Here is a 20,269-nt window from a genome sequence, read left to right on the forward strand (position 1 = left end):
TGCGTAAATTTGGCATCAAAGGCATTAATTGTCCTGTCTTAACCTCTATCGCTTGCTTTGCGCCTGCTTAAATTGGTCTAGCACGCGAATTTACGGGTTGTGCACGTGCGCATGCGGTATCATATAGGTCCTGCACGCACAAGATCTCGTCGGGAACTGCCGACGAGATCTTGTGTTCCCGACGAGATCTTGTGCGTAAATTTGCGTGCTAGACCAATTTCAGCAGGCGCAAAGCAAGCGATAGAGGTTAAGACAGGACAATTAATGCCTTTGATGCCAAATTTACGCATGCAACGCCGAAAATTCGACGTGCCAAATTTTTTTTTTAGAAACAAATGTTCTGCAGATGGGGACTTCATTACATTTTAGATATTTTTTTCAATTGTGCCAAGACAATGACACTGAGTAGGAAATAGAAAAAATTGCAATTATTTTTTGACTCTTATATGGACACAAATTTGTGCTTACTAAAATGAGACCAACGGTAGAAGATAGAAGATCCCACCAAGAGAGAATTTTGGATTATTTAAACCGGTGTGTTTATTATTGCTTTACATGTAATTTTCTTGTCCTTTTTGACTCCTACACATTGTAGAGACAGGAAAGGAGCAAAACGACACTGTGACAGAGTGCTTCAGTCTGAAGGGAAAAACTATTCAGTTCATGAAAGTATTCTTGGTGCTGCATCAGATTATTTTCGAACAATGTTTGATGTTGAGGTAGGATTTTTTGTTTGGATGAATAATTGTCCTGCTTGTTATGGACCATATTTTAAATGGTTTTGAACATCTAAGTAAAATGTAGAAGTAACATTTAGAAATAATGTTTGAAAGTAGAAGAAGATGCCAAAGAATTTTTGTTCCAGCTCTACTAAATGTAAAACATCTACCACAATGTTTGAGGAATCAATTTACAAAACCTCTTCCGTACATTGTAAACCGCGTTTAATCAGGACCCATTTCAAACTAAAAAAATTGTCCAGATTAGGCGAAGATCCTATTAACCGATCTTGATTAGTTAAAGCCTTACCTCATTACAAATTATATGTACCTCAAGTTTTTTTCTGAATTATGATAAGGTCTGGATTAACTGAATATGGTTTAAGTGAGGTTTACTGTATTTAACTGTGTTTAACAACATGTATTAACAGATGAAAGAGAAATATGATGATGTGGTACCTGTTGACAAGATTCCATCTAAAAGGTTGGAAAATATTTTGGATTATGCTTATTTGGGTGATATTGAGGTAACTGAAGATAATGTGATGGAAGTTTTAGAAGATGCTGAATATACACAGATGAAAGGTATAATGCATTTGTAATTATCGCTCATAACAAAACCACTTACATGTATAAAATGGTTTAGATCTAAAAACGTTTTGCATAACTTACATGCTTCAAATTGTATCGGTGGACAATTGCTTAAAATTTCGTGCTGATGGTCTTCGATACAACCTTGATGATGTAGTCACTAAAACCAACCAGACGATTGCTGAGAACTTTACTTCAGTTTTGAAACAAGAGGATTTTATGCAACTTGATGTTGATGATATGTCGGCTATTATCGATCTGAGACCAAAAGTAAGTACGTAGCACATTTAAAACATATATACAAGGCAGCACAATAGAATTACCTTATTACTAGTAATGAAACAATACTGAAGAAAGTACTGGATACTGAAATTAAAGTTTTGCATTATATTTCTGTTTAACACTTTCAGTGCGGTTGATGTATATCTACGTCAAAAGACGTTTTGCACAGAGTGCAGCTTGATGTTAATTAACGTCAAAAATTTTCACTCAAAAATGCGGCTGACCGTTAATGTACGTTGATACAAAACAGCCCACGCCATAAATGCGTGATCGGCGCGTGTCTAGGGCGACGCTTGGCGGGCGTTAAACATGATTATGTGAATGGAATCTTGTTTGATAACAATGTAGCAATGCTGTCTTTTCTAACAAATGCTTGAGGTAATTATACTGTGTAATTGTTGGCAAAAGTTTAAAGTAATCATTATGGGTCCCCTTCCCTGAAGGGGACACATATTGATTTTACTCGATTTGTTTTTTCTTGTTTTTTTTTTCTTCCCTGAAGTTTGTCCACCCCATTTTGCTATGAAATGTTTGATGGATTTCGATGAAACTTTCAGAGATGATAAATGTGGTTATGCAGATGTGCCATCTACTTCGTTTGACTTGATAACCCCAGTATTTACCCCGTTAGACCCCAAAATGTAAAACGTTTTTGTAGGTTGCTGCGCACCACAAACAGAAAATTTCTGTAGTGTAATAGTATAATATAGGCAACCTAACATATGTTACTTGTGTTTGTGCAATATTGGTGGACGTTTTTGCACATGTCAGTGAGAGGGGGTGTTAACAGCCTTATGACGTCAGAAGTGTAAACGAATGTTGCTAATGACACCTCTAGTGGTCAGAATTTTAAACATTGGCCGATTTGGATAAAATTTTACAGGACTGTTGTTTGGGTCATTGTGGTTTCATATTTTATACTTTTGGGTGTAGAACCCCATCAGTTACCCCACTAACCCCCTAAAATGGGTCAAATTTTTAAACAGTGTCAGAATTAAATGAAATTTGGACAGCTTGCAGAGTTTGTCATTTATAGTTGTTGATTGTTGTGTTTTACCCTGTTGCCCCAGTATTTACCCCACTAACCCCCACAAATGGGTCCATTTTTTAAACAACAATGTCGGAATTGATTGATTTTGTTTTCAGATAGAACACAAAATAAAAACATTTTGAAAAATGTATGAATGGAATGAATTTGAATAGTTTGTACTCCATATAGCATATTTATTTTTGCACAGTACTGATCACTGTGTTTGACGTTACAATACCAAACTTTCTCATTGTTAACTCTTGAAATGCATTATTTACAAATTTGCATGTGTGGGGACCCATAAGTTTCTGCTTTCAGAAACAACCAAGGTTATAAAAGACAGTGGATGTTATGGGACCCAATATAAAATAAATGTGTGAAATATTTTAATGTTTTAAAATAGGTTATGGTGTAAATAGTAGTAAATTATTGTGCTTAAGATTTTATTGTCATAAGTTGTAACATCACTTTCTGTTAAGGCCTTGCAGCAGACAAGACAAAGCAATCGTGTGCAATAATTGAAACAATTAACAAAATCCCGCACTGAACGCATGTTTGGGTGATTTTTGGCCGCACTGAAAGTGTTAATAAAACTGTGTTGCCCTGTTTATCATTTGGTACAGTTACAATAAAAAGTCATCATACTTTAGTTTGCTTCCAGTAAACACATTCTTTAAAGTTTGATATACACACTATTTTGGAATTATGGTGAATAATAGTAAATTTGGTGTTCTATAATGACTTTCTTACAGACTTGTGAGGAAGCTGTTTTTACTGGAATTGTGCAGTGGGTTAATCACAATGTTTTGCAACGTGAGGAATTGTTTGTAAATCTTTTCTCAAAACTTGATCTTGCTTCATTGAGCTCTGATATCATTTCTCAAGTATACAAGGAGGTAATTTTTTATTCAAGTAAAACCTATTTAGTTGCAATTTTTTAATGTAATTAAGCCCATTAATCTTATGGCCAAAACGACAAATGGCTTTCTGTAAAAAATATGTGAAGGAATTTCAGTTAATGTCAAAAAATGTAAGATAAATAAGGAATCTTTACAGTAAATTAGGTGTCCCACATAACGCTCAATGGTGTCTTATTTTGTTCAGAGCTTGGTAAAGAACAGTTTGGTGTGCAATAATATTCTTCTAGAAGCTGTGTTGAAGTCGAACAGTCCCGTCCCTGTTGGTAAGAGGTTGGGCATTAAAGTTTGTTAGAGCTATGACTAATACAGTGTATTTTAGACAAAAGTTGTGAATTTGCTTTAATTGGTGGTGGAGGTTCATTGAAACAATGTGTGATTTATGATGTCAACACTAAACAAGCCAGACAATTACCAGTAAGTTTAAAATCTTAGTCTCTGTTCCAGAGGGGCACATTTTGATTTTACTTTCTTTGTTTGAGATATATGCTTATGGTGATGAAATTATTGCTATTTATTGACAGATAAGAGTTGTTAACAACAAAAACATCACACACTTTGTTTGTTGTTTATCTTAATGCACTGTTGTTAACTTACAAGGTATATGCAGCACAGTAATGAATTAGGGTTATCAACATTTAAGAATATAATTTTACAGCATAATAATGTAAAGAAACAACGAAAAGATAAGGACTAAGCTTGTGGTCTTTTAGGTGGTGCTGTTCTACATACCAAAATTAATTGTTTATTTGTATGCAGGGATAAGCCGAAACAATAATTAACCTATCCTTGTCTGACTTTTATTTGTGGAAATATTTTAACATGTTTTGTTAGATGTTGTCTTAAATATTTTTATAGCAATTAAAGAATAACCGTGTTTTGTTGACTTCACAAAAAGTTGGTGATAAGTTATATGTCATTGGAGGGGCTGACTATTGGCTTTGGTTTACTACAAAACCTTACAAAAGTGGAGAAATGCTGGACTTGAATGAACAAACAGAATGGTGTGCAGTGCCAGATATGTTGGTAGCTCGTTGTGAATGTGGAGCAGGATTGATCCAAGGTGTGTGTCTGTTTGTTTTTTTATCCTTGGTGGGCGGGCAACAGCTGAATGCAAAACATTTATTGAAATGCTTACAATGTCAGGCAGTCTGTTTTTCCAAATCAATTGAGTCATTTTTATTGATTTATTTCGACTTGGTAAGTAGATGACCTCATAAGACTAGAACCCCTAACCTTGTGAACACAGGGCAGTTGTGCTATCTACTCTGCCATTTTGTTTAATCAATAAATGTTAACCTCTGAGGTAATGTCTGATAGGTTTGTAAAGTACAAATGAGAACCACTAGGTGTGGCTGTGTTGCATGGCATTTGCAACTTACATTCATAACTTGTTTTCACAAAAACTGATTTTATTATTTCATTAGTGTTGGTGCCTATTTGCAATATGTTTGGTCACCCTTTAGTGTTACATCACAATGGGTTACTTTAAAGAATAACACAAACTTCAAATTTGTGGTAACATTTTATCAATTTAAAATGTTATTATTTAGCTGAAATAGTCGCAAAAACATGTCAGTAAGCCGTTGCTTGCCAACCATTGCTATTTGGTATCGCAATACATTTTCTCAGAAACTTCCTTAAGATTGAAGTAGGGGAAATCATTGTTTGGAAGTTGGGCACTTATGTACACAAAACATAATTTTTGCAAACTTAGTTTTAAGGTACCCAAACTGAAATTAAAAAATATTTGTGAGAATTTTGGAAGAACTGCATTAAAAAAAAATGTTGGACTACATGTGTGTCAATTTAATGTTTCAGATCACATTTATGTTACTGGAGGTGGAGATGGCCTACAATATCTGTCAAGTTGTGAAAAGTTTGACATCCCCAACAACCAGTGGATAAGAATAAACAATATGTTGCATGCAAGAGCTAGACATGGAACTGTTGTTTATAAAGGTAACTTAAAAATGTAAAATGTTTTTTTAAACCGATCAAAATCGTTATCTCAGAACTTACGGTTGTTCATCTTCAAGTGATTAACCTGATTGTCGATTTCTGTTTGAAAGTTGTGGTATCCAATGCTTTTTGAAATGTAAAGATATGAATAAATATAAGCATATCTTAAATAGCATGGAATGATTGAGAAAATACATTATTATTACTTGATAGGGTCAGGCAATATATGTTCAGCATGTTGTGATGAGCCTGTATCCTGCAAATTTCTCTGTTAATTTCAACAATTGTATTTGGTTGAGTTGAAAACCATAGTAAGAGACTTTTTCTTTGCTCGATATCTTTAACCATTTTTCACCCAAATTTGCTTTAAGATTTTGTGGGCAATGAACTGCAACCCTGCAATGTTAATGAAAGCTAAGACCATGAAAATAACTGTTTTGTTTGCCATAAAAGAAGAAAATGTTATCATGATTTGTACGTTCCTTTTTCACTGGTTTGCTAAAAAGTGGAACAGACTGTTGGAAGTTTCTTATGACATCAACACCCATACTCTGATCAGCAAAAAAACTTTTCTTTTACATTTTTTAGTCTCACCAACCTTATTCAAATGGAATACAAAAATAAGGTCTAGAACATTTTAGACACTGGTTTAGATTGTATTCGGATAGTCTGAAATTCTGGTTGATTGGGACAATAGTCTGGGGAAAACTGAATGACTGGATTTGTAAACATATATCTTTAAAATTGGTTTCATTTACTGAGGGAATCTATCAGTAATTTAACATTTAGTAAAATAAATAAAATACCGTAACATTTTAATTTTATGTAGAATAATAAGACTAGTTCTGACAATGTGTTGCAGATTCACTTTATTGTATTGGAGGTTGGGATGGGAGCAAACAATTGTCTTCATGTGAACGTTATGATGTGAGGAGTGATGCATGGAATGAGATTGCACCCCTCAATCAAGCAAGATATGGTTTGGCATGTGTTGTATTGGATGAAAACATCTATGCAATAGGTAGTGTGTTTGAAAACAGTTTATGTTACACCACGATTCATCATGTACTGTCAAAAAATATTTTGTAATAATACAGATTGGATTTACTTTGTTGAGTTTGTCACCCTCGTGGCATAAAGCGTATTGATTTAATGTCTCTATAAGAATCACAAAACATGCAGGATCATTTTTGTGTTGTTTTGGGTACCAGTAATTTTTATTAGCAAACATAAAAAATGGCTGTAATTTCAACAGGAGGGTATAATGATGGCTACTTGTCAACTGTTGAAAAATACGAGGTAAGAATGGACAAATGGGAAACAGCTGCATCACTTCAACATGCTCGCAGTGGTCATTCTGCTTGTGTGGTTGGAAACAAAATATACATTATTGGAGGGTAAGATTTGGAGGCAGAACCTTTTAATGGATAAACAAGAAGTTTCTCGACATATTTAGACATTTACTTTTCTAAACAACCTAATATGTTGCTTGTTTTTTGGCCGTACATGTGTGTTGCACATAAACTACACTTCACATAATGTAATGTTAGCATCCTGTAGACTACAGTTGATCTCAAAGTGGGTTGAAGACCCATGGAGTGATTTAAACAAAGGGGCCTTATTAGGTAATTAGTTAAAATCAACTGCTACATTTCTTCCTTTTGTTTCCTCTGTGGATTTTGATGTATGAGATATACAGACAGAACAAGTCTTTAACCTAAATTTCAGCCATATTCTTGTCAACTATTGCTTTGTGATTAAGAATATTTTTGCAGGATATACGGAAAAGAGAAATTGAAGTCAGTTGAAGTTTACGAACAAGCTTCATATGCTTGGACAGTTGCCTTTGAAACAGAGGAACCAGTTTACAAGGCAACAGTGGTTGCACTTTAAGTACAGCAATCCTTGTGCATGTTAACGATATGCCCTTTACCAGACATTTGTATTATTAAAGTAGAGGTGTGACCAATACTTCCAATGTTGTGTGATTTATTTTTTCATTATTGTGTTATTTTTTAAATCGTATCAAGCAATTATTTTGTAGGTGTTTTTGATCATGTTTACATTATTTTAAAATTATTTTTTAGGGCCATAAACAATTTGCTGTGTTTTTAAACTGTGCAATGGTTATCTTTAATTGATTAGGTGGCATTAGCTTTGTGCTTGAGTGTTTACAAGGTGCTCTTTGAAGCAAATTTTTGACATCACCAACCTGACTGAAATCATATTGATTGTTTACTTTCATGTCCTCTTTTTATGACTTAAACTAACGTTGTTACAGTTTCTTTAGTCATGTATTTTACACTATCTCAGCTGTATATTTATTTGCATTTAGATTCATGCCTACAGGAATCATTTTTGTATTGTGCTAAAACTGTGTTGACATTATATGTAGGAAATTTAATATCAACCGTAATAAACTTTTTAATTGAGACATTTTGTGAGTGGAAAATAAACAAGCCAACATTTGCAGCATTTAAACATTTTAGTTACTTTAGTTTATCACGTTCCTGGAGTTTAATTATTTAATTATTGCATAGTTTTGGTTTATGTTTTTGGCCATTATGCATTAACACAAAAAAGCAGTTTGGGTAGTGACATGTGACATGGCATTGTTTATTTCCATGCACGCCTTTCAATAAGAATAGATTGCAGGCAAGATTTAAACATTTTTAATGCACATAAACGGATTAGGGGCCCTTGAGTTGAGTTCATAAACGTGGTGAAAGAACACACAATTGCACGAACAATAACCAAGCCGGAAGTAGCTGTGCTAAGTTAAAACGTTATCAACAAAAAATAACTTGTGTGTGCAATTTATGTCATTACCTGCTGGAAGAGCTACAATTTTGTTGATACATTATGCTTGGCAGCAACAGTGTATTCATTAAAACGTTATGGTGCGCAAAATAGTGAATGGCACAATTGGTGGGTCATTATACGCGCTTCAGCTGCACCGCATTATGAGGGTTATATGGCAGGAGGCTGCTGCTCCTCCCAGGAGCTCACCAGAGAGTTAGGTTGGTGTACTGCCGGGGAGGGACGTTGGTGGGACTCGTCGAGGGGCCCTTAGAATCTAACCACCCGTGTTAGGAAAGAGGGTGGGGTTTGACAGATAAAGAAACCCAGCCGAAAAGTTTCAAGTGCCAGAAGGGAGAGCACACACAAGGAATGAAACGTTGATTTTAAACTAAGCACTGTTTTTTTGCTTAAAAATAATCTAAAAGGCACAATTAAAAAGCAGGGGTGTGGAGAATAATATCGGTATGATATTAAACCCGCTCTTGACACAAACGGTAGGGTGAAAAACTTTATAAGCCGCTGTATACAATCGAATAAATACAGTATCTATGCATAATTTAATTTGCGTCAAGTCACGGTTGAATAATTTTGTTGGCGATTTCGGGAAGACTGTTCACATTTCACAAAATGCGGCGCGAAAGCCAGTGGCTTGTTACCAGTCACTAGTTGAGATGATTGTATGAGTTTATTTTGCATGGTGAACATAGATCCATAATATAGACCTATTTAAACAAGTACATGTTAAAATAATATATAAAAGAAGTGAAACTAATTAGTTAAACCCTCAGTAAGAAGTGAAACAAATTTTAGCAGCAAAATTGCACAAAAATGGACCATGTTATTACTTCAAAAACATACTTGCAAATATGTTTGTGTCATGACTAAGCACCTTGTAAAAAATGTTAATGTAAACCTATTTATTTTGTGTGCACTTATGCATAATATAAATAGATGTTTAAATAAGACTTTCACAAACAATGTTATTGAGCATTCAATTGGTTCAGCATTAAGTTATTTCTAATTATAAGTTTAGGGTATCTGTTGTGTTTTTTATTTGACAACATTACATTTTTAATGTAAGTAAATATCTGTTTTTCAGATCATCATCCAGGTAATCCCATAGGACATATATATGTAAATATTGATCAATTTGAAAGTTTGTAAGTCAACATACAATAATTGCGGAAATAAATATTTGGATGTATATAAACCATGGAGATGTTCATACTACTTTCAATATTGACAGCCTTTTCAAACTGGACCTTGTTTGTAACTTTTATTTTTTTGTTACCATTGGTATGTATATTGTACACCATATACAAATGTGCAAATCCAAATAATTTAACCACCGACCTCCGTTTCCAAAGTAAAACAAGCCTAACCCAATTTAGTGTTTTTAAAACCCTGGAAAATCAATCTGACTAGTGAATTTTTTTTTCCGGCTGTTAACAATTGGACAAGTCAAAACTGAATGCTTTGTTACAATAATGCAACAGTATCAGCTTCTTTTAGTTTTTTACAACCACCGATCTAATAAAGCAGATTGCATGTAAATGACTAATTGCGGGCATGCTGGGTAAACACTTCTATGTTAATTAAATTAATCTGGTGTTTATGGTAAACTCATGGTGTTGAGGATTTAAAGATTATTTATATGCTTGTTTTTATTTATTAGGACTTTTGGAAGGATATGGAAAACTAATAAAATGTGAATGTCCTGGTGGCAAAGATTGAATCCATAGACCAGTAAGTTGTCTGTATTAATAATTACTGTTTAAACTAATGATATTGGTTTTTGCCGTAGTATCAATTGAGATTTATGACCCTCTATGCAATTCAATAGGCTATGCGGTTACCTGATTTACCTCATTCAAATTGTTTATTAAAATGTGTAAAAAAATATTTTTTACGACATGCAATGTTTCACGTTATTTTGATTATCATTTTTGCCAAGTCATATCATCCTTATATAAAAACCTGAGTATTTATAGTAATGGGCGAATGGCAGGGTTGTCATACCTTTCTTATTTCTGAGAATTGTTTTAGACCTCAGTCCTTATTATGGGTTTGCTTGCCTAAAGGGGACACATTTTGATTTTACTTGATTTGTTTTTTTCTTCTTTCGTTGTTCCTTGAAATGTTTGGTGGATTTGAATGATACAGATTGTAGATATGTAGATGTGTCATATGCCTCTTTGATTTTGATAACCCCAGTGTTTACACCAGTTTGCTATTGATTGTGTCATTGGTTTCATATTTTATTAGTTTGAGTGGAGAACTCATCAGTTAACCCATTAGCTTCCCAAAATGGGTGAATTTTCTCAATAATGTTTCAATTGAATAAACTTGGATAGCTTGTAAAATTTGCTATTTCTAGATGTTCATTGTTATGTTTTGCCATATAGTTCCAATATTTACCCTACTAGCCCCCTAAAATGGATATTTTTGTTTAAATAATGTTCAAATTGAAAAAAATTTGGATAGCTTGAAAAATTTGCTATTTGATGATGTTGATTGTTTTGTTTCACCATGTATCCCCACAGGCCGCTAAACTGGATAAATTTTTAGTAATCAAATTTTATGAAATGAAATAAAATTTGGACAGCTTGTAGAATTTGCTGTTTGTAGGTGTCAATACTCTATTTTGCCAGTGTTTACCCATTCTTTCTTTTAAACATAAAATAGGGCAAAATTTAACAATGTCTGAATTGAATTAGATTTGCATAGTTTGTAGTTTTGTACTGATCACTGTGTTTTATCTTACAAAACCCACTTTCTCATGGTTATCAAATGTATTGTTTTCAATTTTGCATGTCTGGGGACCAATGCATTACTGCCTGTAGAAAGAACTACATTTATAAAAAAGTAAAAAGGCGTTGACTAATATGGGACCCAATATAAAACAAGTGTAGAAATATATTAATGTTTAAAAGTAGGTTGTGGTGTATAGTAAAGTAAAGGAAACTAGTCTACTAGTAAAGGAAAGCCTAGACCTGAACTGTTGTAAGATTAACATATTTAATATAAGTGTTTTCTATAAACAGGTAGTTACTACAGCAGATTGTTTCTGTCATGACTCTTATAAATGCAAAGATTGGTTTGAGAACATTTTTGTTTCATAAAGGAAATTTATTTTATTTTTTTGTGTCAATTTCAGTTGCAACTATGTTGATTGCAACTAGGGTTAGTTCAGATATCAATAATTTCCACTATTTGAATACCGGATATATATGGATATTTTGAATTTAGTTGTCTAGTCAATTAAATGATTATCTAATTGCGTCACTTATTTCGTTTTAGTGTTTATAATCGTCCAGAATATATCAAATTTTCACATTTTACTGCTTAAGCAGTGTAGTTCTAAGAATCATGGTATTTTTTACATTTTGCCCTACTGTTTTTCAATTTATTTTTAGAATCTCAAAATTTATTTTTACGAGCACATCACCTTACAATGAAAGCATTTTCAATTTTATTATGGGTCCCCTTTCCTGAAGGATTTCCGCCTTTTTCTGCTTTTTTCCGCCGTGAAGTTTGTCCATGCACTTTTGGCAACAAATCTTTGATAGATTTGAATAAAACTTTTACATATGGTAGATATGGTCATGTAGATGTGCCATTTGTTTTTTTGACTGGATAGTCCCAGTGTTTACCCAACTATCCCCCTAAATGGGTAAATTTTTAAAATTTAGACAGATTGTTCATTTTGCCACAGTTAGGTGTTGATTGTTGTGTTTCACCCTGCAGCCCCGCTATTTACCCCACAGGTCCCGTAAAATAGGTGAATTTTTTGCATAACATCTGAATTGGATAAAAATTGGAGAGTTAGTTCATTGTGCCACTCTTAGGTGTTGCTTGTTGTGATTCACCCTACAACTCCAATATTTACCTGTGTTACTATAGGGCAGGGGTCACCAAACTTTTTTCATGGCAGGCCGGATAAGTTTCATAATGATTCGCACGGGCCGCATAGTTTATATGACCTCGCGGGCCGGATCAGGCCTGCAGGCCGTCGTTTAGTGACCCCTGCTATAGTGGGATGTGACTTGTATAATTTGTCGTATAGCATGATTATGTCTGCAGACATTTTAATGGTCCTGTTTAAACAGATAGCACAAAAATTTATTATAGTTATTTTGTAAAATGCATTATTCACAACTTTGCCTCCATGGGGAACCCATGAGTTTCTGCCTGCAAAAACAAATAAGGCTATAAAAGACAGTGGCTGATACAGGAGCATTTATAAAATAATCACATGTGCAATTGCAATATGTATGTGCAATGACAATATGTCCTTAGCCAACCTTCTAATTAGTATTTGTGACATAATATGACTTCAAATCTCTCATGAATTTTAACATAGGGAATATGTACAACGAAGTGAATATTTATATTAATTAGCATAAAAATGAAGTCATTCGTTGCATCTATCACTGAACATTAACTGAAAATTGTGTTAATATGTTTAAAACGCTTACGTGGCACTATTCATTTGTTATCTGGTTAACTGACACAAAACTATCTGGATATCGGATTGCAAAAAACTCTTTAAACTAAGAAACTCATGGGTCCACACATGCTAAGTTGAAAATAATACATTTAAAGAGATGAGCATCAGTAAGTTTGTAGTTGATAGGTAAATTATGGTGATCAATACTTGGCTTAAATAACCATGCTATTAAAATTACAAACTATGCAAATCTAATTCAATTCAGACATTGTTTGAAGTTTGTCCTATTTAATGTTCTATATATAGTGGCAAGATAAAGTAAAACACAACAATTGACACCTGTAAATAGCAAATTCTATGAGCTGTGAAAATTTCATTCAATTCCGTCACTGTGTAAAAACTTGTTCATTTAAGCAGTCTGGCAAGGTAAATGCTAAAGCGATAAGGTAAAACTTCACAATCGACGCCTAAAAATGGCATAATCTACTAACTCATCCAATTTGACTTTGTTCATACATTTTACCCATTTTGGAGGTTAATGGGGTATATGGTGGGGCTACAGGGTAAAACAATGGACAGGTATAAAAGGCATGTTCTACAAGCTATACAAATTTCAGCCAACTCTGACACTGTTTAAAAAACATTTTAGGGTTTAAAAAACCACACATCAATTAACACAACAGCTGCGAAAAAGTTTTGACACGAATTTGAATGGCTAAATTGAATGAAACTCTTGGGCTCTAAAATTTCAGTATTACTATGCTCAATAAATGCAAATATGTAAAGTTTACATGACAAATAAGTGGGCAAATTTACATTTAAAATAGAAATTTTTTATGCTTAAATTTTAGAACTCAAATTTCCATTAAATTTTTGCAAAACAAATGCATGTTTAAGCTCTCTTTTTGGTAAAATTCATGTTTTTCCCCTGTTCCCACTGTAGTTTTTTTGGACACCAAATGGTTTCATTGCACTTTATTGCATAGGAATGGGGTTAAACAAGTTATATTTTCTGTTGACTTTAGTCAGACCCCTTTTCCTATTTTTTCTGGCATGCAGCTTTTGAAGTGCGCATGGTCACAACTATTAAACACCCTGAAACTGAAGCTGTGAAGTGCACAGCCCCACCATAGATAACCTAATGTTCCCATACATTTTTATTTTTTGACAATAATTGCCAATCATGGTTATGGAAATTACACTTTTTAAATGTTGGTACAGTTTGAAAGTACCAATGCTGGCAAACTATCAATCTAAGCCAGTGGTTCTTGACCTTTTTGCCCATGCGGACCCCTTGAAGGTGAAGGTACTTTTTTATTAACAATCAACCTATACATGGTGCATTAAATGCAGACCACGTTCGGTCCAGGACCAAAATTTCAATCACTTTGGTTTGGGTTGGGACATCATGTATCAACAAGAAAGACACATTGCATTGTGATGTGACGTTGTTTGCCACTGACAATTTACGTCTGTTGCGTCCCTATGGGGTTATAATGTCACAATGCATTTTGTTTTCGCCTATGAAGAACGTTTTCAAACAAGTTTCATGCTATTTTAACATGTTGAAGCAATTTTTTTAATCGCGATTTATCAAACTCGTTTTTCCCCAAAGTTGTTGCGGACCCCTAGGGGGGGGGGGTCCGCGGATCCCCGGTTGAGAACCACTGATCTAAGCAAACCATTAATTTGTGCCAAACAATGCCATGATTAATAAGGCAGAAACTATGTAATGCCTAGATTTTTATGTGAAATTGACGTAACTACCATGTTGTATAGTTTTGTCCCTTTTTGTTAGTGGACATGCAGTATTTAAGACACATGGGCACCAATTGTAGCCAATAATGTATGTAGTCCATACACTATAGCACAACAACCAACAACGTTTTGAGACAGGAACTTGAGAAACACACCAACTTGTAAAATACGAAGTATTCCTGATAAAAACATTCACCTATACCAGTGGTTCTCAACCTTTTTTTACCATGGCCCCTAAAAGTAACTTTCGGGTTTCATGGTCCCCTTTAAGTAACCCGTAAGACCTGTGACCCCCTACCAAAAAATGTATGTAGCAAACTCAACTAAATTGTAAAGTCCAGGGTCTTTTAGGATAAGTTTTTTTCATTTGCATTGATTATTTTCTATCCATTAACAATTTTTTGCGAATTAAGGAACAACAAGTGTGACCTTATGTGAAAATGAATGGTACTGCATGGACAAATAACAACATTGAATCAGCAAATTCTGTTTTGAAATAACAACAGATTGGAAAAAAAACAGTGGTTTTAACCTGTTCTTGTCACTATACTTTTTGACGTGATGTTAAATAAGTGATTTGTGGGACTGGCATATAAACATTGAATCAGATATAGAATATGTTTAAAACATATGCTAAAACTTGGACAACCATGGAATTAAAATCGAAAGCAAAACAATTGTGGTTAAAAACACAGTGCCTAAAAATTACAGCAAATAGAAGGATCAACATAATAACACCATCTAATAGAAAAAATAAACAACCTCTAAATGCATTGGCAATAAGCTCGGTAGAAATAATTGTATCCCAAACAAAGTACAACTGATTATGAACACAGCAATTTCACATAACATTCAATTTCCTAACACAGACCAAACAGCAATATTAGTACGAAAAAAGGTGCCTCACTCAATTGTTTATATGATTGCAAGCCCTGACCCCAACCATGTTAGCCTTATTTGAGGTTTATGAATAGTTTTCCTAGATTTCAGAGATTGCATAAATTATTTTAGAGTGGCTCCCTGAGTTGTGTGCAGTTATTAACAATTTCTGTAATATAAAAAATTCGGCCCGTTTGTATAATCTGCGATTTATAAATGTTGAATGTTGTGTTTTTAAATCCCCCAGAATTATTGTATATTGCACAACTATTATATTCTAGTTTATTTTTTGGCATCAGTTTAAAATGAACTGCTTATCCAATATTAAAATATAATTTGGTGTTTTTTAACTGAAAGTAGTTGTTTTTGAACAGTTTTGATACATTGGAACACTATATACGGATCTGTTCATAAGTTTATTGGTGAAATAGTGAAAATAATGGCCCAAATAGACGTAAAAGGCGACATGCTTTATTGTTCAAACGTTTCGGCAAATGCTCATGCCTTCATCAGTGATATGAAGGCCACATCAGGTGTTTATAAATGGGTGTAACAGATGTGGCCTTTATATCACTGATGATGGCATGAGAATTTGATGAAATGTTTCAACAATAAAGCATGTTGCTTTTTAGATCTATTTGGGCCGTTATTTTCACCATTATGTTTTGGTACATTTCGAGGAGTTTCATACTTTTTCCGCAGCACAAACATATTGCGATTTACAAACAATATGTCAAGTCTGGGTTGTTTTTTAAAATGAAATCAAATTAAATTTAGACAAATGTTGTTTTTGAAACATTACCTTTAACACTAAATACCTCATGGCAAGAGGCTACTGCAAGTCAGCGTATGTTGCTTTGCAACATAGAAGTAAACACGGCTTAGTTTGTCGATGTCAGCAAATTTTTTTCTTGCATAATTTGCAAATTTGTAATATTATTCATAATAAAAATGCATATTTAAGCAAAATTTAATTGATAATATATAGGATACCCAACTTTATAGTTTGTAGTAGTTGCTTTACAATCATGAATATCCTAGAACTAAAAATGCATTTGATACCATACATAACAAATAGTTTTTATTTACACAGAAATGTTGGAACTCTTACTATTATTGCTAAAAATACAAACACACAGCAAACATTTAGCATCTGCAATAAGTAAACCGGGTTAAAACCTGTAGCCTGACTGAAACTATTATTTTGGGTTGTTATTACTTGTTAATCTCAAATTTTGCTATTTTTTGTTGCAGAAACATTTATAGAAGAAAGACATCCAGAACATGGTTTCATTCTGACAATGCATGTCTTCCCTTTTTCTTTTTTTTTTCTTTTTTTTTGTTATTAATATGTATATGGTAGTCTTAAAGTAATTGCTATGTTAGCTTGAGAAAGTCTGCTCTTGCGCCTGCTTATGAAATGTTCTATGAGATATGGTATGTGAATTATTGTTGCTGGTTTGCTCCATTATTGTAATTCGGGTTTTGTGTCAACTTGAGTGTGGCTTAGTTAAGGCCCTGAAAAAGGACGCTTTTCTTGGCTGATGCTAAGTTTACATTTCTTGTTGGCTGATTGGAGGTGGCATGTATTGTTGTGATGCAGATTGCTTGTGTCAGTTGATGTTGCAGGGACAGACCTTGGCTGACCTTCTCGGAGGACTTATTAAGACGAGCAATGACCCTGGGACATTTAGCTGATGATTGTATTGTTAGCCAAGTTTGTTGCTGGCCTGGTGCAGTCAAGGAAAGGTTACCCAAAATATTGTGGCTTTGTCACATTTGGAACCCAACTTGTTCTAATCCTTGTCAGCTGACTGAGGTAAAGAACTTGTGTATGTGTGTCAGTCTGGTGAGGCTCATGCAGAAGTTGTCTGAGACCTTCGGGTCACTTTTTAAGATGGCTGAAGCTGGGTTTCTAAAGGACTGGCTGACTGTTGGATGATTTGTCCATGTTTATGGTCTGGTATGCCAGATGTTGGCTTGGGATAACTTGGTTGATGGTAGCTGAACATGGCCGAAAGGTGTGAGCTGCTAGCCGCTCACGTTTACTACCTGAAGCTGGGTGTCTTCATGCACGCAGATGGCATTGATGTATGAGTCATGTGTCTTTGCTGTTCCTATTAGGCTAACTGTATATGTGACTTTTGCTTCCGTGGATCAGTTTATTTTTTTAGATTTTTTGTGGTGGTGTATTTTTATTTTTAGGGGTTTGTTGATACTGTTTTTGTGGTGCTGTATTTTTATGTGGGTGTTGTATTTTTAGTTTTAGGGGTTTGTTGATACTGTTTTTGTGGTGCTGTATTTTTTTGGGTTGTGTTGATACTGTTTTTTGTGGCGGTGTATTTTTTCGTGGTTTTGTTGATACTGTGTATGTATACTAGTATATGTATGTGGTACTTGTGCAAGTCCTTTGTATGTTCAAAGTGTTTTGCTGCCATGTTGCATGATCAGTATATAGAGTATATCTTTTGTTGCATTGTTGAGATTGGGTTTGATATGCTTAACACTAGTAGACATTGCATTGTTGGGTGAAACTTGTGTTCAGATGAACAATCTTTTTATTTCTGATGGATTCACCTGCCGAAGTGAGTTTCTGTGTTTTTATCTATTTATTAAATTGTACAAAATTTGTCAAATTAATTGTTGCCCCCCTTCCGCGTATTGATTTTACTTTATGTACTTTTCGCATGAAATGCTTTATTATTCAAATGAAACTTACCTGCTAGACTCAAAAGAGTAAAATCAACCACAACCAAATTGGATGAAACTCAGGCACTTTGTAGAATGTGGATTTGTTATGTTTCATTCTATGGCCCTACTAGCCACCAATTTTGTAGTATTTTTGGGACCCATAAAAGCATTTAGAAAGCAAGCACCCAATGCAAAATATTACAGGCCTGCTACATACAGTAACTTTTTGCTTAAGGTACATGTTGCCTTTTTTGCCAGATGTTTTTAACATATTTGTTGATTTTTTATTTACTACAATACATGTAATAGTTTAGTTGTTTTGTTTTTATTCGATTTGCTTTATATTGCAGCATGGTGATCTTTTTAACAAACTTTCATGACAATGATTTACTTACAACAAGTAAGTATGACCTTAGGTTGCAGCAATTATTAAATTGAAATTACACTTTTATGTCTGTTTGTTTTGTACAAATCTATTTACAAACAAAAACAATATAATACACACAATCAGTGTGCACTAACTTACATATCTAGTTGTTACTGCAGATTAATACATGTAATGCAACAAATATTTTTGTTTTACTCTAAATGTTATCATGTGTAAAAGCTCATAATAGATGCCAAGTCAGAGACATTTTTCCTGAAATACTAATTTACATTAACTTGGATTTTTCTTTTTTTACATATAAAACCAATTTATATTCAGAAAAAAGACACCATTTTATAATCACAACATGTATGCTTAAAAAAAAACTTACAGGAAATTCCTAACTAACTAAATATTTTATGTTTTGCAGATTTCTTCCATCTTTCCTTCTGCTTGCTTCATCTCCACATTTTATTGTGTTGTGTTTGTTGTTTTTTCGTTTCGCTGTGTCTTGTGTGAATTTAGGTAGAAGTATTCTTAGATCAGGCAGCCAGCACTTGTCCAAGTCACATGTTTTGACTTTATCCCCCATTTTTTCAACCTCTTTTTATAGGTTGACTCGATTTTATGCACTAAACCCTTTCCGGCATTTTTGACTTCCATTAATTTAATAATGGGTTCACTATTTCTTTTTACTTGATTGCTAACACCAATGGCCCAAAAATTCTCCACTTTTTTGGGAGTTTTATACATTTCCTGGCCTCAAATCCGAACAGACCTAACATATTTTTGGCGTTATGGCATACACGTATGTCTTTTCCAACACTCGGGCCATTAATAATTCCGACGATTGCAAAGTCTTACCAGGAGACGACATTTTTCATAGGTCGGTCGTCACTCGTCGAGGCGGGGAGGGGCCTCTTCAACATATCACCTATCCATCAATTCAATACTTGCCATTTTTTGACTATCTCACATGCGACGGCTTTGTCTGAACCTATACTTGCCACGGCTATTTTTTTGGCACTTGATCATCTTTCAAACATTTTTCGTCCTTAAACATATCTCTGGCCTATCTCAAACGCTTTGTGGACCCTTGAAACACCGGTTAGCCCCATTTGTCTATACCTTCCAAAGTACAGATTACGCTGAGTTCAACCACCTCTGCGGGTGTTTTTGCACACTTCTTACACCCACATACAACAAGCTATGCTCTTCTGCTTACGTCGGTCAACTTTATATCCTTTCTTACAAACGTTGTGGTCACAACATGTGTGTTGCTTGTTCTATTTGCGACAATAAATCAATTATTATCCATTATTTCATGAGTAGTGCAAACGTATTTAAGGTAGACTACAGTTATCAGCTGGGGATCAAGCAGAACGGTTCATAAAAGAGTCAAATTTACTTTATGTGCAAATTTTTAAAACAAACTCACCGTGGGTTCCCGTGACGTCACACTGGGGTCTCAGGCGTGGGCTCGGAATGTTGAAATGAGGTCACGGGAACTTAACTTAGGGTCAAATGCCTTTGCCAAGGGCTGCAATTTTGAAAACGAAACTGTACAGCCTAAATTTTTTTGAAAATTGGGTCACGTAACTCCAATTAAGGTCAGATGCCTGCGGCAAGAGCTTGGAAATTTGAAACAGAAACTGTACAGTCTTGAATTTTTTGAAAATTAGGTCACGTGACTCCGATTAAGGTCAGATGCCTGCGGCAAGAGCTTGGAAATTTGAAACAGAAACTGTACGGTTTCAAAATTTTTGAAAATTAGGTCACGTGACTCCAATTAAGGTCAAATGCCTGTGGCAAGAGCTTGGA

The 20,269-nt window shown here is 34.3% G+C and overlaps 1 protein-coding gene and 1 long non-coding RNA gene across 3 annotated transcripts; both read left to right on the forward strand.

The window, feature by feature from the left end:
• The first annotated feature begins 293 nt into the window (after positions 1-293).
• LOC145224961 (kelch-like protein 12) lies at positions 294-7,935 on the forward strand. The gene is made up of 12 exons (XM_080091597.1): positions 294-534; positions 596-719; positions 1,151-1,304; positions 1,366-1,580; positions 3,375-3,518; positions 3,727-3,805; positions 3,862-3,956; positions 4,398-4,602; positions 5,361-5,501; positions 6,364-6,522; positions 6,757-6,898; positions 7,277-7,935. The coding sequence occupies exons 1-12, from the start codon at positions 473-475 to the stop codon at positions 7,392-7,394; spliced, it is 1,638 nt and encodes a 545-aa protein (XP_079947723.1). The 5' UTR covers positions 294-472; the 3' UTR covers positions 7,395-7,935.
• Positions 7,936-9,392: 1,457 nt separating this feature from the next.
• On the forward strand, positions 9,393-19,768 carry LOC145224737 (uncharacterized). Of its 2 annotated transcripts, none has more exons than XR_013859736.1 (5): positions 9,393-9,599; positions 9,979-10,049; positions 16,645-17,975; positions 18,432-18,481; positions 18,879-19,768. It is a non-coding gene; the product is annotated as an uncharacterized LOC145224737 (long non-coding RNA). The 2 variants fall into 2 exon arrangements; XR_013859735.1 differs by having other exon boundaries at positions 9,401-9,414.
• The last annotated feature ends 501 nt before the right edge of the window (positions 19,769-20,269 follow it).

The sequence above is a fragment of the Phallusia mammillata genome, chromosome 4 (genome assembly GCF_965637545.1).
Source record: "Phallusia mammillata chromosome 4, kaPhaMamm4.hap1.1, whole genome shotgun sequence".
NCBI lineage: Eukaryota > Metazoa > Chordata > Ascidiacea > Phlebobranchia > Ascidiidae > Phallusia > Phallusia mammillata.